General features: G+C 42.5%; 1 protein-coding gene across 1 annotated transcript in view; it reads right to left on the bottom strand.

Moving 5' to 3' along the window:
* Positions 1 to 24,214, bottom strand: part of pkd1b (polycystic kidney disease 1b) — a 77,031-nt gene that overhangs the window by 8,088 nt on the left and 44,729 nt on the right. Inside the window, exons 22-40 of the mRNA XM_039787896.1 lie at positions 24,036 to 24,189; positions 22,161 to 22,416; positions 21,823 to 22,018; positions 20,193 to 20,360; positions 19,136 to 19,276; positions 18,829 to 19,039; positions 17,984 to 18,107; positions 16,672 to 16,815; positions 15,539 to 15,974; positions 14,233 to 14,350; positions 13,934 to 14,148; positions 11,981 to 12,183; positions 10,818 to 11,015; positions 8,045 to 8,199; positions 6,845 to 7,045; positions 6,127 to 6,301; positions 5,401 to 5,583; positions 3,937 to 4,100; positions 2,743 to 2,931 (exon numbers count right to left, since the gene is read on the bottom strand). Of these exons, the coding sequence (XP_039643830.1) occupies positions 2,743 to 2,931; positions 3,937 to 4,100; positions 5,401 to 5,583; positions 6,127 to 6,301; positions 6,845 to 7,045; positions 8,045 to 8,199; positions 10,818 to 11,015; positions 11,981 to 12,183; positions 13,934 to 14,148; positions 14,233 to 14,350; positions 15,539 to 15,974; positions 16,672 to 16,815; positions 17,984 to 18,107; positions 18,829 to 19,039; positions 19,136 to 19,276; positions 20,193 to 20,360; positions 21,823 to 22,018; positions 22,161 to 22,416; positions 24,036 to 24,189 (3,631 nt within the window). The remainder of the gene's footprint in view (positions 1 to 2,742; positions 2,932 to 3,936; positions 4,101 to 5,400; positions 5,584 to 6,126; positions 6,302 to 6,844; positions 7,046 to 8,044; positions 8,200 to 10,817; positions 11,016 to 11,980; positions 12,184 to 13,933; positions 14,149 to 14,232; positions 14,351 to 15,538; positions 15,975 to 16,671; positions 16,816 to 17,983; positions 18,108 to 18,828; positions 19,040 to 19,135; positions 19,277 to 20,192; positions 20,361 to 21,822; positions 22,019 to 22,160; positions 22,417 to 24,035; positions 24,190 to 24,214) is intronic.

The following is a 24,214-nucleotide window of genomic DNA, read 5'->3' as shown; positions in this document are numbered from 1 at the left end:
TTGAGGAGTTCAAGAAGAAAAACCAAGCCCACCCCCCCAATACTCTCCACCGTCATGGGATATGACGACGGCGTCCACGGAATACCGACTTACGGAAGTCTTCAACATCCGCCGGCTCAGCCCACACAAAGACAACACCAAATCTTGAGCTCAGTATGCTGATACTGTGTCTTAGCTCACAGCCGACCTATGCAGCACGCTTAACACAATACTAGTCTGTACCAACTTTGGCCTACAGTAAACACCAAACCGGGTCATGTGCCATCCTACCCCGCCCACACCCCCAGCAAAAATGGTGTTCCACTTAAAACAGTGGACCACTTACCTTACCTCGGCTCCACTTTGCCATGTTGCTCCCTTGACACAGAAGTACACACCCGGAAAAGCCTCATCATCTTCGTCGCTTCACGCAGCAGGGTTTTGAAAACCGTAACCTGAAGATCAGCACCAAGATGGCTGTTTACAACGCTGATTCACTCTGCTTTATGGGCAGAGTCTTGACCCTATACCGCCAGCACATTACCACCCTAGAGGCCTTCCATATCCGCTGCCTACAGAAATCCTCAGCTTGTCTTGGGAGGATCGCATCCCCCATACAGACATTCTCAGCAAGACTGACTCAATTTGTATGGAAGCAGAGGTGGCAAAAACATCTGCGCTGGATAGGGCACACCATACGATGCCTGAACACCGCCTCGCCCCGTCAAGTCCTCTACAGTCAACTAATGGCGCCACCGAGGGCAAAGCGGCGTTTACGGACTACACCGGACCTCCTAAAGCGAACATCCCTCTCACGCAGCTTGAATCTCTGGCACTTGATAGATCAGCCTGGCAGGTTACCTGTGCTAAAGTAGTCTCTCAGATACACCAAATCAGCCTAGAACCAAACCGAGAGGCGATCCAGAGACCAGCGGGCGGCTGGTACCCCTGGCATCTGGTCCCTGCTCCATCTGGGGACGAGTGTGCTGCCTGATACGGACTACTTCAATGGAAGTGGCACCAGCGAACACAATGTCGCTGAACACACCTCCCCACCCCACCCCTGGAGCAGCGTCATCATCGAACACGATGGACAGCTAAGAAGGGTGTGTATATATATACACCCATCTCTATAAAATCATGAAATTGCAATGCAGGGGAAAATACATTTTATCCAACTTAATATAAATTGCCTCATTAATCAACTCTCTGCAGGTATAGGAGTCAAGCCAGGTGTTAAAGCAGACATATTAAGCTCATTTTCAGGTTCATAATTTTATTTTGAGGTTGTACCAGAATAGGTTTACATGGTTTAAGTTAAAAAAAAACACCATATTTTTGCTGTACTGCACATTGCTGCAGCTCCTCTTTTCATCCTGTGTTGTTGCACCATTAGTATTTCAGTTTATAAAAAAAAATGTATTTCATTGCCAAGACATATACATTTATCTACTGGAATAGAGCAGTGTAAATATTGCATAAGGCCATCCTCAACCTTACAGTAGGCTACTTGTATGACTCCATCTGACACGATTTCTGTTCAGCAATCAACGATTGTTATATATGTTATATATATGCTAACGTTTGCAGGTTTTAATTTGCGGGTAGTAACATTACAGTTATTGTGATGTAACTTTGACTATGTTCACTGCATATTCCACAAATGAACGTGCCATGACGGACATGCAATACTAACATTACATTATCACACCAAGTACTCTCAGTCACTTAGCCTGCGAATTCCTAGCTAGAAGTTACTAGCGTAAACAAGTATAGCTGTAATTTATATTATAGTAGGCTACTTCAGTTGGCTTACTTGAAACTTACTTCATGTGACTCGAGAGCGCAGACTCGCCCATTGTGAAAAGCTGCACGTCTTTTTTGCAGACTTTGTTTTGGTTTGTAGGGTTTATCCCCATTTAATCCATAATTTGTATTTTTCATCTTCCAGCCAACGTTCATTGAAACGACAACCTGCCGATATTACGAATCCCACTATGGCCACGACAAGACCCGCCCTTCAATAGCATTTATTGGCTAGTTGTCCATGATGCTTACGCAAGGTAACATAACCCCATTTGTACAGGTCCTATCCCCTGACCAATCGGCTATCCTAACCTCAACCACTCGAGGTGAAATGCCTTACCCAACCAATCGAGCTGCTTCCTAGGGCGTGGCCGGGCGTGGCAGATCGCGCAATCACAAATGCACGCAGCAGGTTTAATGTTAAGCTCTCCAACATTTTATTTCTCAATTTAATAAACCAACTATTCAGTCAGATAGGTATTTCTTGTGAAAGAAATACAGTCACAATTTCAAGTATTTTCAAGCATTTTATCTCAAATTCAAGCACTTTTCAAACCTTGAAAACACAACATCAAAATTCAAGCATTTTCAAGGATTTCAAGCACCCGTACGAACCCTGCATAGAACAGAAAATCAGTATGGATTTTAAGCTAGACAAAAATTGTTTTACCAAATAACGTTACCCGAATTAAATAACACATTTTATAATAATAATAATAATAAAATATAATCATAATATATAATTATACATATAAAATATTGACTTTACTGTGTTCAGTTTAATTTAATCCTACGAAAGGACAAGACAAAATGTAACACCTTTGTAAATGGCATTCAATACTTTTAAGGCCTTATATATTATGGAATATTACATTTAAGAGTTTTTTTTAATACTTTTAAGACCCCGCGGCACCCTTAAATAGCTGTGTTCATTTTGTGTTCATATACATTGTGTACCTGTATGTACGGATGAGAACAGCTCCACAGAGTCGGGCCAAGAGCCACACACCTCCACCCATCAGTAGCAGCCCATAGAGAGGGCCCAGGACTGGGTGGAGCCTGCACAGTCTTCGGAGAGCCATCCGGCCACGCAAGATGGACAGCACCGAGACGCCGGTCTGTCGTACTGACAGGAAACCTTCCACAGAATGGGAGAAGAGCTGAAAGAAAGACACAAGTATATCATATCAACGCATTCTAATATCCTACGAAATTAGGCGACTGCCGGCCAGGCATGTGACGACCTGCTACGTCCTGCTACGCCCTGCTACGTCCTGCTATGCCCTGCAGTGCCCTGCTACACCCTGTAATGCCCTGCGGTGCCCTGCTACGCCATGAACTACTATTTCTAGTCATAGTTCCATTATCTTTATTGTGACTATTATTGCAACTGTTCATCGTACCCCCAACCAGCACCGTCAGACACCGCCTACCAAGAGCCTGGGTCTGTCTAGGTTTCTTCCTAAAAGGGAGTTTTTCCTCGCCACTGTCGCACTAAATGCTTGCTCTTGGGGGAATTACTGGAATTGTTGGGTCTTTGTAAACTAGAGTGTGGTCTAGACCTACGCTATCTGTAAAGTGTCTTGAGATAACTCTTGTTATGATTTGATACTATTATATAAAATTGAATTGAATTACAGTTTTAGCGGTCTTTACAGTTACATTTTGAGCAAATGTTACTGGGAGCCAGCTACAGAGCCACATACAGTGCCAGTAATTTCAGAGGCTGTTGCTAGTTGAGTTTAACCGACAAAAGGTGAATTTGAGCCGGCTACATGGCACCGCGTGGTGACGGTTCATTCTGGGGCCGTGGCAGGTTGAGTTTAGCTGACAAAATGTGAGCGTCATGTTTAGGCACCAAAATGACTAGTTATGATTAGACAAAAGATCGTGGTTTGGATTAAAACACTCCCGGGACACAAACACACGTTTCCTGGCTGAAAGTCTTGTGTTTTCCCCTGGACTTGACCTCCTCCTTATGTGTTATGTGGACCACCGCCGTCATTGTGGTGCACACAGCATTAAATACATGGAATACATGATAATTACAGTGCTTTAGCTATATGTATGAATAGTTCATGAGAATAGCCTGATAAAATACATATATTCTTCATGAAAACTGGATTCAGCTGAACTCTTCTCTCCGTACCGTGTTTCCGAGGTGAGCGCAGAGCAGCAGCAGCAAAGTCAGTAGGACGGTCAGAGCCCACAGCTGCTTCCAGGCTCTCTGCAGCACTCTGGCCAACACCACCCACCTCCGCACAAACCGCAAGGCTCCCAGCAGCTGGAACACACAGCAAGGGAAATTCAATAGAGTGGGGAAAGCTACGAACCACTATGGAGTTGTAAAATGATGAAGCCGAGCCCTCCTTTACCTTTAAGACAAGCAGAGTGAGCAGGACAGCGGCACACTGAGAGCTCCTCTTTGCCAGCAGGGCAGCACTGTGGAAGTCCATGAAGCTGTCTGGCTGGGATCGAAGCTAAATGGCACATACAGGCTACTGTCATGTCATCAAAGCAACACATAGAATTCATTAATAAATACAGGGTTAGGATACGGGTTGTATGTACATGTTGCACGGCAGCTGGATTCTCTCGATATTGCAAGATCACGTGAGAAACACAGGATCACAGATCAAAAAAAAAAAATCAAACTTGACAGGCTTCAAGTAATGTGATGCATAGACTGTGTAAATGAGGCCAAAACATCTCGGTCGGACCCTGGTGGCTGGCTGCAGTATAGGTCATAAACCACCCCCTCCATGTTAGCGGATTGGAAAGCCAAACTACACAGTCAAAGTACACATCAAATACATTTTTCCCCAAAATGGTTTCTGTCATTTTAGGTAGTTCTGATGTTCAAATGTTCATTTTTCTGATAAGTTTAGTTTTTAATTAGTTATTTGATGCAATAAAAAGGGGGGGTGAAACGTGGTGATTGACAACTGTGATTGACTCGCGATTGGTCGGGCGGGTGTATGGGCGGGACTTTGATACCGCGGCTCCACCGCCCGATCACAACTGCGCAGACTCTGGCTCCAAAATTACAAGATGGCGGAGCCCGTATCGGAGATATTTTGGCTTCACTTTTGCAGAGTGGGAGGAAGTGGATACGTGTCGTCCATCTTTATTTACAGTCTATGGTCTGAACGACCAGCCTACCGCACCAATCAGCAGCCTGTGAGGAACGACTTGCAGCTTCGGCCGTGGTTTAAGTGGGTGTGACGGCCGTGAATGTTCGTTCAAAACAACAATGGCGGACGCGATAGACAGATGGTTCATCTAATAATCTGCTAGGTATTTTTTTTTTTTAAGTGCCTGCCCTTTCCCAAACATCCAATGACTGCTTCTCATATTGTTCTGTGTAACAAACCATGTGTGTGTGTCATGTTAGGATTAAGTAGCATTTTTCCCTCATATCTGCTACATTTACCTACAAGGACTCGGGGACAAGCGAAGAACTGACACTGACTTCTCAGATGTAGGTTATCAAACTACCCCTAAATCTGAAGAGAAATTTGGTCAAATTTGGACTTATTAGGCTAACATATAACTAGGGCTTATTCAGTTTATACTGATGGTGGATCGTAAATGTTTTCTGTTTGTGTTTCTCACCTTGGAAACACAGGACGTGGCTTGGGACTGGAAGCAGAGCTGCAGGATAGCCGTTGCCAGGGACAACAAGGCCAGGAGAAGCTGGAACCAGTGTTTGCGTTGGCGCAGGTACTGGGCACGCTCAGTAGCAACCGACCACAGTTCTCCCAACAAGATGAGGAGAGCAGAGACGAGAAGGAGAACCTGCAGTGTAAAGCGTGTGGATTTTATCACTGGAATTATTTTTTGAATCCTTTGCTTAAAGTGCTCATATTATGCTCATTTTCAGGTTCATAATTGTATTTAGAGGTTGTGCCAGAATAGGTTTACATGGTTTAATTTTCAGAAAACACCATCTTTTTGTTGTACTGCACATTGCTGCAGCTCCTCTTTTCACCCTGTGTGTTGGGCTCTCTGTTTTAGCTACTGTTCCATCTTTGTTGGGAGGCGCACATGTGCAGTACCTAGGTTAGGACTACTAGCCAGTCAGAAGCAGAGTGTGAGGGCGTGCCACGCTAGCAGCTAGGCGAGCATTATAACATGTGTTACAAAGTGACCACGTTTGTCTCTGAAGTAAAGGCTGGACTACAATAGAGCTGTTTGGAGCAGTTTGGGAACAGAGTTTCTATAACGTGCACAAAAAAGATATATAACACAATAAAGGAAAGGGAAAAAGCCAAAAAGCATAATATGAGCACTTTAAGAAATTGTTTTGCTCCCAAATTCTATTATTTATGTATTTGTTACCGTAAGTGGCACCTGAAGGTCCAGTCCAGACAAGGATGAAGGGATGAGGATTGGATGGATGAAGAGAAAGGGGACGACTCTCTGTGTCTGAGCCCACTCTAGTTGTACGGACACACACACGAATAAACCAGACTCTCGGTGATAGTGTGTGAAGTCCATAGAAAGAGTTTTAAACCTGGGAAAAAGGAATTTAAAAAAAACACACACAATTTGAAAGCATCAAATCAAAGTAATACATTAATATTCTTTAGTACTTTTAAATTCGATTTTTATTAAACATTTTTCCTTCCTACGGAATGTCAACTGGATACAGTATCATGTCGAATTCAATATATATCCCATGTATCTCTTAAAGTTTAGATATTGTTAGGACAGAGGGCTGAGACGATGCAAAGAAATCAGTTTAATGAAGAAAAAAAATCACATCACAAGATTCAGTACCCCATGCAAATATGCGAAGTAGTTTGGTATTCTACGTGAGAAAATGATCACGTAGAGTACGTATTGTGTTACTGGTCCATTTGTTCCTAAAATAAGTTGCACTGCTTTGTTCTTAGCAAGTTTGAATGGGATGGCACGCCTCATTATTTTCAAAAGACTAATTCAATCTCGTCTTGTTCTCAGAGGACTCAACAACTTTAAGAACGAAGGCATTAATAAATACCCACTCAGCGTGGTCTTGGAGATGCAGTCACCTCGCCGTAACTAATCCACTTACTGGTTCTCGCTCCAGTCTGCCATGTGCAAGTCGGCGAGGAGCTGCCGTGTTGTCACACTGCTGTTTCCCAGAGAGACGCGTGCGAGAGGACCGAGGGGATGGGAGTACTGCAGCCGCGGCAGTCCAACCAGGCGCAGCGCGGGGTTCTGGTGTAGGTGGAGCACCAAGGTGTTACTGATCCACTGCTCTGCATCCGACCAGCTGGATGAAGAGATGGGCGACATCAATTTGGGATTGTTTGTGTGTGTGTGTGTGTGTGTGTGTGTGTGTGTGTGTGTGTGTGTGTGTGTGTGTGTGTGTGTGTGTGTGTGTGTGTGTGTGTGTGTGTGTGTGTGTGTGTGTGTGTGTGCAAGTAAAAATATAGATACCGTACAGGCCAAAAGTTTGGACACACCTTCTCATTCAATGCTTCAATGCGTTTCTTTATTTTCATGACTATTTACATTGTAGATTCTCACTGAAGGCATCACAACTATGAATGAACACGTATGGAATTATGTACTTAACAAAAAAGTGTGAAATAACTGAAAACATGTCTTATATTTTAGATTCTTCAAAGTAGCCACCCTTTGCTTTTTTTGATAACTCTGCAAACCCTTGGTGTTCTCTCAATGAGCTTCATGAGGTAGTCACCTGAAATGGTTTTCACTTCACATGTGTGCTTTGTCAGGGTTAATTAGTGGAATTATTTCCCTTATTAATAAAACTGGGTTTGAACCCAGTACCTTCTTGCTGTGAGGCCACAGTGCTAACCATTGGGCCACCGTGCTGCCATCATTCACTCCCACCCTTCTGAAAATAGGACTATAAGAATATCATTTGTGGTATACTAGGAATATTGCCCTTGTATGCTAAAGATCCCATATCTGAGGGGTTTTTTTTTTAGGATTCAGCTATGTGCCAAAACTAATTTCACATCTGGGTTGATGAAAATGGCGTAGCATATAAAAAAAAGATACAACGGGTGAACAAGAAATTTGTTTTTAAAGCCTAAAAAATGTTTTTAATACAGTACCAGGATGTGCATCATTTGTCATAGATGTTGGACAGCTAAGTCTTGGAATCGCCCCTGCAGTTAAGTCGTGTGCACACCTGACCTGACTCCTGCGCACCAGGTTTTCTCCCCAGATCGTACAGTGTTGCAACTGGATTTGTTATGGTGTAGTGTTTCGACAGCAGGAAGCTGAGTGTTCTCCTTACTGTCTGAGTGAGGTGAGGTTCGGGACCCCCGAGGGTGCTGTGTGAAGACGCCGTCTGACAGCCGAGTGCAGCAGCCGGCCCTGCCTCTGCTCCACGCTGTCCTGGTAGTTCACCATCAGCACCAGCAGCAGCAATAACAGCTGGCACACACAGTGCTGCGGGAACGATGCAGAAGATCATTAACAAAAAGATGCTTCATGACACATAGGGATGCAACGATACGGTCAACCCACGATTCGATTCACGATTTTCATTTTCACAGTACGATTTTCTCACGTTTCTTTTTGTGCCGACAAATGACTGAAATATTTTCCTTTATTCATATAAACTGTGCAAAATAACAGATCCTCTTATCAAAAGAGATGAATTTGTATTTTATCTTAAATTACAACAATTAAAAATTTGCATTTTTTTTTAAAGAAACCCCACATCAAAATAACTAAATAAATAGAGAAACATCTCTTTCAAATAAATAAACTAAAAAGACCTAGTGATGTCTGAAGTCAAAGAAGTGAAATCAAAAGTATGGTGGCAACACATATACATAATATGTTTATTTGGTTTACAGTTTGTCGCCGGGTGAATACTCGATTCTGATTGGCTGCAGGGTGTCCATAACAAAGTGATGTAGGAACTACCTACTAAAGGAGTTCTGGTGAAACTGTTTACTGTTCTATATTAATGCGCTACATTCAAACAAAAAGGAAATGTGAATCTGTTATTTTTAACAGTGTGCTGCTTCAGTGCCTCGTCCTCTGAACACCACAGGATGGCGCTAACACACACGCTGTAACCATAGACAGTATATAAACTGGACCAACAGATCCCGTTGCTCTGGACGGAGACCAGTGAAGGATATTAGAAGCACTTTTCCGCTGATGGCTGAGCGTTACTGCACAGCCTCCAACTGAGAGAGATGACGTAAATGTGACGTGAGCAACCTGTCTGAAAGTTGGAAGTCTTCTGGTAGCTGTGCCAAGAGAAATCTCAATCATTCCCAATGTTGCAGAGACGGAGAGCGTAGGTATATGTAAGGAGATAACATGGGCACAGGCTAATTATTGCTAACCACAGCTGTAAAACGAAGTAGAACTACTTCACTACTGGAGTATTATTTTTTTTCTCCTACTTCCACTTTTACTTGAGTACATATTTTCGATGAGTTTAATATTTTTACTCCGATACATTTTTTATGTGCTGCATAGTTACTCGTTACTGTTGTGAATTCCTCACGCTACGGAGACTGTGTAGGTTACAGTGTGTTTAGTTACGGCTACGTTAGTTACATACGATAATTACGTAAGTTACGTAAGAAATCCGTTGTGTTTCTTTTCATTACAGTTGCCCGTTCAGAAGTCAGAGACGATGTAAGTTTGTACTATTTATATTTAGTTATTGTTGCAGCAGATTTAGTTGTTCCTGAGTTGTTTCAGTCTGCAGTGAGTTCTGAATGTTTCACCCTGTGGTAATGAAGCTGCTAGTTTATCTTTATTTTGCTAGCTTGCTATCTTTCCACTACATCACACATTTTATTTCAGTAATTATTAATACATGATTAATAACCCACTGTTATTTCAGATAAAAGTAGGTATAACAGCTGTGACATTAATGTACCTTTTGGGGTTTATTTCAGAAACTTCCTTCATATCCAGCAATGTACAGCTTGTGACTGCCTGTAGCCTAATGCGCCGTGTTAATACCAAGTAAATAGTTGAACAATATGATATTCAAAATTTGACTGCTTTCTTTAATAACTACATAACACAATACTTGTACTTTTACTTTTAGTACTTGAGTAGTACATTTTAAAATAAACTACTTGCAATACTTAAGTACAAAAAATGTTGAATACTTTAGTACTTCCACTTAAGTGGGGTGCTTAAAGAGCACTTCAACTCAAGTCACTTTTTTGTTAGAGCACTTGTACTTTTACTCAAGTATGGGTCTCTAGTACTTTATACACCTCTGTTGCTAACTAAAATGCTAGTTAACATTAGTAATTAAACTTAAACAGCTAATGTAAGTCCAAACTGCCTGCGAGCTTCTCCTGTACTATACGGTAATTCCTCTACTATGCGACAGTAAGTCGCGTGGTTATGACACAATCGTTAGCCTATTTTTATAAAAGCGTCTGCTACGGAGCCATAAAGTGAAATACAAGGTAATGGAGCCTTTTATACATTGTCGTGTTTCTTTAGAAATAAACAATGGACAAAAAAAGTCTTTAAACACTTCAGATGTAAAGTTATTCGCTGTCAAAATGAATGGGAGTCAGTGGAATGCTAATGTCGGGTGATCGTTTGGTAGCATCAAAATGGCGCCATAGGAGGTTCGAGTTCTGAAGCGAAGCTTACCCCCTTGGTTGTACTGCCCCTCTTAATGGACGTTGTTTCACAGCGAATAACGTTATCTCACATCCCGTTCGCTGTTCAGGTCGTCACTTCAGGCAGTAACGTTACACATCGCGGATCAAATTGTTTGTAAAAGTCCTTGTAGTGTTTTGGGGGATAATGACATGGCTGGATAGGTAGCTAGTCATTCATGTTGTGAGCTGTACTGTATGTTTTGTTTTAAAAAAATAATAAAAATGGTAATCATAAAAAAATGGAGATTACACCCTAGAACCTTTTGAAATTGCATTGCGATTAATTTTTTTTATCCCAACCGGTTGTAATCTTTACACATTTATATTGATTTTTAACCGATACACGATGCATCGTTACATCCCTAATGACACTAATTGCCACTCAATTTAGTTTGGTTTAATTCTCACTCTCATTAGTGAGCGCAGAGCTCGGACTTTCCGGGCCTCCTCTTTAGCCTGCAGCAGCCCGTAGCCGCACGGGGGCCGCACCTTCCCGCCAAGCTCTCCGAACGCCCTCACCACCGTGGTCTCCTGAGCCAGCTGTTCCTCCACCTCTGGATCCACAGGCCTCCACAGGGCTGTGGAGATCAAGGCCTGCACACACACCTGAGCAAAGGAAGATGAAGATGCTTTTTTGCAACACAAAAAAGCGTGAACACATTACACCTGTCCTAGCTTCCTTGCACTGGCTTCCAGTCCAGTCTAGAATACAATTTAAAATACTGTTGATGGTTTTTAAATCTCTTCACGCCCTGGCCCCCAGCTACATAGCAGATATCATTCATCCCCACATAGCTCCCAGGTCCCTCAGATCCTCCAGCCAAGGCCTCCTCCATGTCCCACGGTCCCAGCTTATGCAAAAAGGTGACAGAGCTTTTTCTGTTGCTGGCCCTCAGCTGTGGAACCGACTGCCACCTGACATCAGAAATGCCCTTTCAATTGTGATATTCAAAGCCATGCTCAAAACTCACCTTTTTGCATTAGCCTTCCCGGCATCTTAATTGTCTTATCCTGCTATGTTTGTAATTAAGTGTTTGTCTTTTGATGTCGTTTTAGCCTAAATCACTGATTTGTAAGGGTATTTTATTTTATTTTATTGCCTTGTGGCTAATGCGCTATATACAGCACTTTGGTCAGCGCGAGCTGTTTTTAAATGTACTATAGAAATAAACTTTACTTACTTACTTACTTTATATTAGGGCTGCACAATTAATCGCAATTTAATTGAAATTGCAATATGGACTAGTGCAATATCCAAATCGCATGGGTGGCGCGATATTTGTTGAAGGCAAAATATGTGTTAAACCATTCTGAATTAAGTTGTGGGGAGCTGCAGAGATGTCCCAGCCTACAAATCATATCCAACAGACTAAAGAAAACATCATTTCATTTTTATTTTATTTTAATATTTTGTAATGAAAATATATCCAATATCGGGCATCATATCGCAATCGCGACATCGGTCAAAATAATCGCAATTAGATATTATCCTCATATCGTGCAGCCCTAACGCAAATGAGAGGAATTATCCGCCAAAGGTCTGAGAGAGTTAATTAGATGTTTGGACTCACCTTGAGAGGCTCCAGCAGCAGAGCAGAGGCGAGGAAGGCAGAGAGAGCCGATGCCAGCCACATGAGGACTACCGTTCTGGACAGGAAGCTGCCGTAGAGTCCGGCCACGGCCAGACATGCTCCTAGCAGCACCGCCACCAGGGGGTAAATCACACACAGCGCCCAGGGAGGGAGCAGCCGGCTGGGTTGACCCCGAGCAACGCCTGGGAAGGGGGGATTAAGCAACAGATATCTCAAACACTATTCATCACCGTCCATCCAGTGATGCCAGTGGTTTGTTTTGGAGCCTGGGCTGTCTACAGAGACCGCGTTTTCTCACAGTGTGTTCAGGGGACAGCTAGCAGATAGTGAGATGTTTGCTGTATGTGACAAAAAAAGTTTGTAGCCTAAAAGACGCGTGACATCGCTTAGAGCGCCTTTAATGTTTATAGTGGCGACGTACTCTAGTGGCATCCCTTAGTTATTACAGGAGCAAGGCTGGAAGTAAGGTGACAAAGTATAAAATTCCAAATTCCACGCAAGGTGGTAGGCAGAGGAGGTGGATGGGTCAAACAAACAGAGGACTTCGACCAAAGAGACAGCGGTTTATGTCCTGTTTCAAAATAAAATGGCGAGTTTTTTTTAACTTTAAAGAACAAACGGAACTACGTCAGAGTTTGCGTCACGTACGTAACCGGAAGTTAAGTAACGTAACAGATGATATATAACCCAAATGACGATCATTTTCTAAACTTAATTAAGGAGTTTTGGTGCCTAAACGTCACCAAACTGCGAGTGTTTTACAACGTTAACGTGTTTAAAACCGCGACCGTTACGTTCTGTCGTTTAGATCAGGCCCCCAGGAAGTGCGCTGGGCTTTGAAGCAAATTGAACAAAGCGTCCAAACAGTGGAATTACAACTCCTGGGCCGTCACATGATGCCCTCTGGCCCAAAAAGACTTTTTCTCATAGACTAACATGGAGAAAAAGACGTCTGTAAATCAGCGGAAGAAATTTTTTGAGCGTCACAACACCCGCAATATGACTCATATCACTATCAGAATTTAATTTATTCGGTCCGATAACATTTGCAAAGTCTAGTAGGGCCGCACAATGAAATAATTTAATCCCCATTTGAGTTAGTGGAGCTCTAAACTGGAAGTAGCTGGCTCAGCCGGCAGAGGTCGCTAGTGCGCCTGCTCTATGGGCCTAATTTTGGCTCCATGAAGGCTTCACTTAGCAACATATGAATGAACGGGGCTCCACCTCGAACGCTGTATCCAGTTCTTATAATACATTCATGGTTTAAAGGTGCAGTAGGTAAGCCTTATAAAACTAACTTTCTGTCATATTTGCTGAAACTGACCCTATGTTCCAGTAGAACTACATGAAGCAGGTCATTAAAAAAAAAATCTGGCTCCTCTGGCACCATCTACAGCCTGTAGTGCGATTTGCAAAAATCCACAGCTCCCTGTACAGATGCACCAATCAGGGCCAGTGGGGGTTTCTAACTGCGTGTCAAACACTGCTCGTGCACACACACATTCATTCTCCCTTGTGGGGGGAGGGGCTTAGGAGACCGTTTTGGGCTTTAGCGGAAAGGGGGGAGGGAATGAGAAGTTGTCGATGTTAAATTTTTTTGGCTAAGTCCTGGATCTACACAATCCTACCTACAGCACCTTTAAATAGAAGAACTGGAATATTCTCCTGTGTTATATTTTCTGCCACCGCTAGGGGGCGCTTATTTATGAAACACTCCTATGGGTCGTATTAGAGGAATAAACGACCTATGTCTTTGTATAGTTTGGAGTACTTGTTGCTATACACACCAGACGTGGATAAAAAGATAGCGATTGGGTGTTTACTGGGTGTTCTTATCCCATAGTCTCCAATGATTCCTATACTTATTATGATGCCAAGGAAAACATGGAAGGATTGTGTATAATTCACCCAACAGGGCTGTGGGTCTAGTACCTATGCGTGTGGTGGAGGAGGAGCGTGTGGAGTCAGGAGAAGGGCTCGGCAGGAAGGTGCTAGCCACGGAGTCTACAGAGAGCACAGAGGGACATTTGTAGAGTCCTGCCACATACAGGGACGGACAGGGCTGTGGTGCCGGCTTGTAGATCTCTGCCCCATACAGGGACTTCTCCTCACTCCGCTCCGACCAGCTGCTGCAGGAGGTGCTCTGGCTAAAAAAAAGAACAGTAACATAGATCATTATAAGCAAAACAGAAGGGCGTGACATGGCCTTTTCATGATTCACGGATCCTTACGTGGTTGAGAGCGAGGAGGTGGTTCTAGGGGAATCCCGGCCGCTGTCTGAGTTGCTAGAGTTAGCTATTTCTGCTGTGTCGTCGGCTGCTGCTGCGATAGACATCAGCAGATCCTCCTCTGGCATCAAGCACAAAAACACACAACCAGACGAGTTCACACACTGCATCTAGCCACATATTTTTAAGGACCCGTCCTATTCTTACAATGTTTCAGTTTCAATCAATGTGGTACTTTTGCAATGATGAGGGAGAATTTCCTTTTTAGGCAGTGTGCTTTTCCTAACCCTTTCAACCTTCAGAGAACAAGTTGCAAACATGTTTTTCACTTTTAAGAAACAGAACTCACTTGAACATGGGAACATAGAAACTGATGGCTGGGGGACAAGAGACTTTCCACATGTACATGATTGATATATTATGATCTTCTGAGGTTATTTCAGCCAGGGGCGGAGTCAGACATTCAACATTCAGAGCTTAGCCCAAACGTAGGGGAGGTCCGGTGGGAAGCTCGCCCAGGGAGATTTTCCCACTACAGCAGCTATATGCACTATTTTTCAAACCAACTGAGATACTAGAATGGAATTGAATGGGAATAGCATAGTACTAGTCATAGTAGTAGCATAGAACTTCCCTCCATGACACTGTGACCATGTTGGGGCGGACCTAGTCTCGCATTGCCAGACCTTCCTCCACAGCGCTGCGGAGGACGGTCTGGCTAGTCGTGCTCTGGTTTAATGGCATTTCTTTAAACCAATCACAGTCGTCTTGGAGCGGTGCTAAGCACCGGACGGAGCAACGGCGCCTCTCTGCAGAATAGCCTCTGTAAGGAACTTGTTTTGGTGGAACATGTGTACGTTCAAAGGTTGTTTTAGTCGTGCAACTGAAAACTGGACAGATAGTCTAGCTAGCTGTCTGGATTTACCCTGCAGAGATCTGAGGAGCAGTTAACCATAGTCCTCATAAAGCGACCAGAGTTTAAAATGCCAACACAAACAAAGCCGAAGGTGACAAACATCCGGCCTAAATGAGGGACGTCCGGCAGAATTTCCGGCAGCACCGGAGCAACCCCAGAAGTGGAACATCGTGAATATAGATTAGGACGGACCAATAGATGCCGATACTTCCACATTATTAGAACTTTTGCTATAGTAATTTGCCCAGTCAGAGAGGCTGAGGGGAAATGACACAAAGTTAAAGGTATTTTAAAAACTTTAAAATATTCAGGGATTTTGAAAAAACATGTGGGGCTGGAGCCCCCAGAAGACAACAACCCACGCCCCCTCCCCTGATTTCAACAGTTTCTCACCAGACAGAGTCAGAAGTGTTGTCAGATTGCGGTTACGAGCTTGCTCTAGATTAGCGTTCATGGTGGGGACCTTTCGGTCCAGTGCAGCAGGGGATCGGTGAGAACTGGAAGTTTCTTTTGAAAGCGGATATGTGTAAAGGGGAGAGGGATGAGCAGTAGGTGAGCCAGTGGAGGAGGGTGAGGCCAGGCGGAGCTGCATCAGGGCCTTTTTTCTCCTTAGCTGGCGCACAGGGCCCAGAGCAGGCGGAGCCTTGCAGAGGCTGAGGGCTGGGCTCGTCTTTGTGAGGCATGGGCCTACTGGTAGATTGAGGAGGCTGTCGCAGGACGGCCATGCCGCTATTCCTTCCTCTTGACATGCACCACCTGTCCGGGGCACCAAGCCAGACGCAGCCCAAAAGTCCAGAATGCTAGAGTCCAAGCCCTTGCTCTCCAGTAACTACAGAAACAAGAAGAAGCAGGAGGAGAAGTGTTGTGGCCAAGTCCATCTTTGCTCAAGTCCCAAGTAAGTCTCAAGTCATTTGGTCAAGTCAAGTCACAGGTTAAGTCAAGTCAAGTCAAATTGAGTCCTTAGTTAAGGCAAGTTAAGTCCCAAATGAAGTCACTTTTTTTACACCCAAGATAAGGCACTCTTAAAATGTTTGATTAGTGACATTTTTTAAACCAAAAGTGATTGCTCGTGGCACAGATGCAGCCATTGTGGTGGTCAGGTCCGACTAATGAGGCTTCATTAGGGGTCTTGGATGTTAAGTGTTGCCATAGCGATGAGTTTGACTGATAAGTCACTCATCCAATCATAACAATCACATACTTGGGAGCTTTTTGAGTCATCCAGTCATGATACAGTTTGCGCTGCTGCCGCTGCGTAGCATACTTGATAGTCAGACAGACATTCAAACATACGAATACACGCAAGTCATCCGAGTCATCATGCCTTAAGTTAAGGCGAGTCTCTAGTCATTTATTTTTTGTCAAGTCACAAGTCATCAAAACGGCGAATCGTGTCAACTGAAGTCCAAGTCACCAAGTCTCAAGTCAACATCTCTGAAGAATAGCAATTATTTTTCTGTGCGTGTGCGTGTGTGTTTTTTTTTTTTTTTTTTGGGGTGTGTGTGTGTGTGTGTGTGCATGCTCACAGATGAAGGACTGTCCTGGACTAGGCCGGAGGAGTCTGGCAGAGACAGGAAGGAAGGGCAGGAGAGCTCCGATTGGCCGAGGTAAACGTCCATCTCCACAGAGTGACAAACAGGAGAAGGAGGAACTGACGTGTCCACGGTTACCTGGGTTACACACACACACACACACACACACACACACACACACACACACACACACACGTGTAATTGCAATGTTACTGTTTAAAATGCTAAAAAGGAAAACAAGGAGATATATGGTTGTCCCTGGACAGCGCAACGTTTGGGGTTTTATTTAAAACCCATTACATATAAAAAAAAAAAAAAAAAAAAATATATATATATATATATATATTGTGTGTGTTTTTTTGTGTGTGTGTGTGTGTGTGTGTGTGTGTGTGTGTATTAAGAGTGGACAGGAACAAACCTCATCCATCCTGAGTCAAACTAAGGGTTAGAGTTGAAAACAGTGTTGTTATAGTAAACTAAATGAAAATAAGCAGTAAAAAAAAAGTTAACTTGAAGAAAGACAAAAACTAAACTGAACTACATAGCCAGGTTAAAAACAACTAATAAACGTTCCGTCAACTCTCGTGACATTAATCCACAGAAATTGACTTGACATGAGATGGCGCTGTGCCGTCATTGCCTGACATCAGACACCAAAGTAGCACGAAGTTTAAACATGAAACATCATGGCCATTCTCAAATAAAAAAAATGTATATATGTATATGTAGGTACATACTTCAGGACATTATACCTGGTCCTAACAAAATAAACTAAAACTAAATCTAACGCCTAACGGGGTGGTAGGAGCTCGGTCTGAGGGAGTTGGGTTAGGAACCAGAGGGTCACCGGTTCAAGTCCCTGTACGGACCAAAATTCGGAGCGTGGATTGGTAGCTGGAGAGGTGCCAGTTCACCTTCCTGGGCACTACCAAGGTGACCTTGAGCAAGTCACCGAACCCCCGACTGCTCGGGGCGCTCCTCCAAGGAGCAGCTCCCCTCACTCTGACATTTCTCCATTAGTGTGTATAGCATGTATAGTTCCTGAGCATGTGTGTAATTTCTGTCTGTGTTTAATGTGCGTGCAAATAAATATGATATGCAATAAAGGTATTCTTCTTCTTCTAAAAACTAAACCTTTCTAAAAAAAAATTAAACTAACAAATGCACTCTGAAAACTAATTAAAACTAAACTGATATGAAATATACTATAACTATTATAACTAAACTATTACAACCTTGGTTGGAAACCGGGTTTCTTTCAGCAGTTAAATGTATCATGGAAAATAAAGTAGCTGTTTTAAGTTACCTGACTGTGAGCTTTCCTAAACAGGAAACAGAGGAAACACTGGAGAGGAAACACCAGTACCGCAACAGTCATCCCCACGGCAACTGCCTCCCAGTTAACCAGCAGCTGGGCTGACAGCGGTCCACTTGTGGCAAAGGGACACAAATCAGTTCCATCCTGTCAGAATCTAGTGACAGACTTAGGTTTATATCTGGAACAATGGAATGCCATGCAATGACACAAAGAATTACACAATGTACCTTTGAATAAGCCAAAAAATACTAATAACACATTACATTGTATTTATTTCTGACAATCAATGTTATACCTTAAATTATAATATTACACAACTATAAAAGAGTAATAAGGACTGTATCTTAAAGGTGCTGTAGGTAGGATTGTGAAGATCCAGGACTTAGCCAAAAAATGTGAACATCGACAACTTCTCAGTCCCCCCGGCCCTGATTGGTGCATCTGAACAGGGAGTGTTTGGGTTTATATGAAGGAAATCAAATAACACGATATTTTTGACCAAATACATCGATATCGGTATTGTTGGGATATTATAGGGTTGACTGTTGGTGCTTTCACAAAATATTTACACAATGAGATTTTGGATAAATAATCATCAGTACCGTGGATATAATAACTAAGTGGGTAAAGGCAAATAATGGGCAGCTAGAACAGTCTGGTCATTTCAGAAAATGTACTATACTGTATGCTACTGTAATGCAGCCTTTAAAATCAGGAAAGGACAACACTTGTGTCATATTAGGATATCCAAAATTGAAGACGATATCTAGCCTCATAGATTGATATCGATATAATATCAATATATTGCCAAGCCCTACTATAAGCCACCCTACCTGTGGCCCTCGATGCCAACAGCCCCGTACCACAGAGCCCCCAGTGCCAGGTAGAGGTGCAGCATGAGAGCACTGCATGTCACCCTCTGGCCCCTGGTAAAGCGGCTGTGGGCCGGGCGTTCCCATAGCGACAGCCACAGGTGGTCCTCAACCATCCCAAACATCAGCTGGGAGGCGAAGACTCGTCCGAACTGAGAAAGCTCCTCGGGACCTGGGGGGAAACAACACAGCCCCCGGACTTTGTTATCAACGCAAGTGGATACATGAAGTACACATTACTCAGTTGAAAGTCAGTGTGTACGCTCACATGAGGCTAGAACTTCCTTCTCCACAGAGCCGTTCTTCGGATTCTCAACGGAGAGCCAGTCCTCCAGCAGGAAGAAGAACATGTTGTCTGTCTGAGGGTCCCAAACCACCACATGCTCAACGTACCAGGACGGATCCAGACCTACAGTTACATAGATGAGATTCACATGTAGTCATCCAGACTACTTACAGTCTCAAGTGAGCAGGTGGGTTTGAGCTCTCTTTTTTTTTCATTCAAAATATCAGATTTTTCCAACTATTTTTTATTTAATTTTCAGAACAAATGACATACATCATACATGAAGTGGTTAATCGAAGCATAGGAGAAACCGCATGTCAATTCCCCCCAAATCCCCCACCAGACCCAGATCAGGTCAAAACCAGACAGGGACAGACAACACAGACCCATACAGACAGACAGACAGACAGACAGACAGACAGACACACACACACCAGCAAGTGCGCACAACATCCAAAAGACAAAATATCAGATTTTTCAACAAATTATTTGGTGTTCTACAAGTTTTTTTGGAGTTAGGCCACATTCGAAACGCAACTCCCAAAATATCCTAAATGACTTGATTTAATATGATTTAGATCCCATATTAGATTATATGTATAAAACAAGAATTGAAAAGAATATGTTTTGCAGTTTCCTCTCTCCCTCTCTCTCAACCGCTCGTGTTAGATGGCCGCCCACCATGAGTCAGGGTCTGCCTGAGGTTTTTGCCTGTTAAAAGTTTTTTCTTGGGCACCCATATGTAGAGGTTTAGGCCTCGACACAGCGGGCCCGGGTTCAATTCTGACCTGCAGCCCTTTGCTGCATGTCATTCCCCCTCCTCTCTCTCCCCTTTCATGTCTTCAGCTGCCCTGTCAAATAAAGGCCTAAAAATGCCCAAAAGATATTCTTAAAAATGCACCAAAATGTTGCTCTTTGCGGCAATTGTTGGGTCTTTGTAAATTATAGAGTGCAGTCTAGACCTGCTCTACCGGTAAAGTGTCCTGAGATAACTCCTGTTATGATTTGACACTACCTATGAAATTCAATGATACTGAACCTGTGTTATCATGCCAGATGCGAATTTTCCAAACTTCTCCCAGGTTGTCATCTGTCTCCAGGTGAAATTGGTCCAGGCTGCCGCGCTGAAAAGCTCCCCCCCTCTGCAGATGGCGAGAGCCGCTCTTGTTGACACCGTACAGACTGATGCCAACGTGTGCTGTGGTGCCTGATGGGTGCATTAATCATTTCCATCACATATAGTTAGGGGTAGGGCTGCACAATATATCGTGATTTTTATCGTCATCGCAATATCAACTGGCGCAATAATGTCACTGCTACTACATTGCACATATCTGTACATGTTGTTCATACATTGTTCATATTACATAGCCATATTTATTCTGCTCTTATAACAGTGCCATATATTTCTTGTCCTGCCTATGCACCACCTGTCTATACTTTGTATATCACATTGCACTTTTCTGCTTTTTTGCAGTTCTGGTTAGAAGCAAACTGCATTTCGTTGTCTTTGTACTTGTACTCTGCACAATGACAATAAAGTTGAATTTAATCTAATAATATTAAACACATCGCGAAAGGCAGCAAAACATCGCGAAAGGCTGCGAAACATCGCGAAAAGACACTTAGAGATTTTTTTGTGTTAGTTTAAAGAAAATATCAATAGAAAACTGCACTTTGAAATGTAACTCATTATTTTCTTAGTGGTTGTCACTACCCGATGTGAGTCGAGTGCCGATGTGAGTTGCGCATGCGTCACTTTGCGACAAGTAGCCTACAAGATGCTAACGGCGTTTTGAGCTAACGTTAGCAATCAAGTAGCCTACTAGATGCTAACGGCATTTTGAGCTAACGTTAGCAATCAAACAATAGCTAAAACGTTTTTGAAATGACTGCTAGCTACAAGTTAGCAATCAAACACAACAAAGGCTGTCACTTGAATGGCGTTTTGAGCTAACGTAACAAATCAAACAATCATAGATAGCTAAAATGTTTTTGAAATGATTTCCATCTTCTGTTATTGTATGTAAAGAGAGAAAAGAGAAAAGTTTATTATTTTACAGATTTCACAAATTTCAGTATGACACCTTATGCAGTAAACCATTTAAATCTGAGCATGCGCAACTCACATCTGCACTCGACCAGAGCCGGTCTGACTCGGCTAACGTCGGGTATGACACGTTATGCCATAAACCGTTTAAATCTGAGCATGCGCGACTCACATCGGCACTCGACTCACATCGGGTAGTGACATGGTTTATATTCAATTCTACGGAAGAGGCCACACGTGAAATGTATTTGAGTTCTCTGACTTTAATCTCAGAACTCAAATACAATTTTCACGTGGCACTAATCGTCTTCCGTACAATTCAATGTTCAATTTGTTCATTAAAAGAATGTTAGAAAGTATTTCCCTTCATTTGTTTTAAATTTAACAAGCAATCTGTTATATTTAGCAGAATACCGAAAGCAGCAGAACTGAGTACACTTTAATATCTGTTTATGTATCGCAAGTAATATCGTTATCGCGATATTCAACAACGTTATCGCATATCGCACATACTCCTCATATCGTGCAGCCCCAGTTAGAGGTTTCATTATTTCAAACAGGAACCTGCTTTTGCTACTTGTTTTCCTTTCTACATCGTGTTGACTTGTCCCTGGCTGACCTGCTCCTCTCCTCCGGCCAGTCTTGACCAGCACTCTGTAGTGGTACAGCCCCGCTCGGCCACACAGAGGGACCTGGCTCAGTCTCAGGCTGTCCAAGTGGTCCAGTTTATGGGCGATGAGTCCCGCCAGCAGATGAATCAGAACCAGGACGGCACACACAATCCCCACCAGCACATTACGCACGGGGCCGCCTGGCTGCACAGATAAGACACAGATGGAGGGAGAGAGGGGGAAGAGCCTGCTGATGACTGTCCCCTTTCTAATCCTGACTTTGCATTTGGGGAATGTATTTTTTCAAAATACACGCACTCAATAACAGCTTTGTGTTCTCACATACCGGTGGCAGCAGAACAACGGCCCCAGGGTGGACGAACACACTGGCCCCGAACATGGTGAGGTGCTGGGTGAGACAGTGGGCTGCGTGGAGTGTGCTGTCCTCCAGTGGCTGTAGACCTTCACTGCTCCAGCGCCTCTCCTTCACGCTGTAGTACTGGCACAGAGAGCTGAACACACACGCCGACACGCGGACGGGACAGCCGTCGGCCAGAGACCAGGTCAGGTTGACAGAGAGAGGCTTGTCTGTCCTGTCCAAACTGTTGGGGACGGAAATTCAGGGTAACACTTTATATGTCCTTGTAACTTGCTGCTGTAAAACAGTAATGCCCCAGTTTGGGATTCCATCTATCTATCTATCTATCTATCTATCTATCTATCTATCTATCTATCTATCTATCTATCTATCTATCTATCTTTATGTATCTATATCTCTCTATCCATCTATCCCTCTCTCTCTCTTTATCTATGTATCTATCTTTCTCTCTCTCTCTCTCTCTTCTCTCTATCTATCTAGCTCTCTATATATCAATCTATCTATCTATCTATGTATCTATCTATCTCTTTATCTATCTTTGTATCTATCTATATATCTCTTTATCTATCTATCTATCTATCTATCTATCTATCTATCTATCTATCTATCTATCTATCTCTCTTCTCTCTCTCTATCTATAGCTTTCTATCTATCTATCTATCTCTTTATCTATCTATATATCTATCTCTTTATCTATCTATGTATCTATCTATCTCTCTCTATCTATCTCTTTATCTATCTCTTTATCCATCAATTTCTCTATCTAGCTATCTATAATAACCATCATTAATAAATGATACATTGAGTGTTTCTTTAACTTTAGTAAAATGCTTTGTCACTGTTAACAAACAATGAATTGACGATTTATAATGTGTATTCATTAATATTATAATTGATGTTATTTTATCATTAGTTTGATGTACTATAAAATGAGTTCATACATTTAGATAGATAGTTCATACTTTGTCAATGGTTAATAATTGTTTTGTAAACCATCAATAAACAGTATTTGGATGGCTATTATAAAGTTGCAACTGAAGCTTATAATAATCAGTAAATGATTACTAAGTGGTTTATAAAGCATCAAGTAACACTCTTCTGGCCCACTGAAATCTTTTTTGGTGATCTATAAAAGAGATGATTTTAATTCTTGTGCAATGATTATAGCTATCTAATTATTTAGATAACTAAAAAGTATTTGTATGAACCATTAACAAGCTATTCAAGTCATCAGTTGCAACTATATAATAGCATCCAAATAATGTGTATTAACATTTTACAAAAGATTTCTCACAGGTTTACAAATCATTTGGTCATCATTAATAAATGCTTAATATAATATATACAATGTTATGATGTGTGTAACAATAAACTGTTAGAATAACTTAAATTATAGCATTACTAATAAATAGTAAACATTATTAATTATAATTGAGTTGTTTGTTAACAGTAAAATAACTTAATTAATCAATGTACCATTTATTAGGGATGGTTATTAGAAAGTGTTACGAAATGCAGTCATGTAAAACACTTTGGTAACACTTTACTTGAAGGTATCTACATAAGAGTGACATGACGCTGTCGTGAACACATGACGCTGTCGTGAACACATGACACTGTCCCTAACCCTAACCCTAACTCTAACCCTAACCCTAACTTGTCATGACAAAAACCGAATAACACTTACTAAAAGAAGCGTTATGTCATAAACATTTATGACTTGTTTATACTGTTTATGCCACGTTCATGATACCTTCAAGTAAAGTGTAACCAACACTTCTTTGTTCAGGTAAATGAGCAACCGGACAGAGAATTGAGTTACAGAAAAGCACTGTGACTCACAGTGGAGACAGAAATATGGTTTCCTCTGTGGAGGTGGTCGGAGCAGAGAGAGTGAGAGCCCACTCTCTCACCAGAGAATCCTGGGATGCATTAGTCCCTGGCACTGTAGAGCTCACTTCTATCTTGACATGTCCCGGACTCCATGGAGTAGCTCCTAGATATGCATAATGCAGTTTGAA

This window comes from Perca fluviatilis, chromosome 21, assembly GCF_010015445.1.
Source record: "Perca fluviatilis chromosome 21, GENO_Pfluv_1.0, whole genome shotgun sequence".
NCBI lineage: Eukaryota > Metazoa > Chordata > Actinopteri > Perciformes > Percidae > Perca > Perca fluviatilis.
The sequence above is the reverse complement of the archived record's forward strand: the minus strand, read 5'-3'. Positions and strand labels throughout refer to the sequence as shown.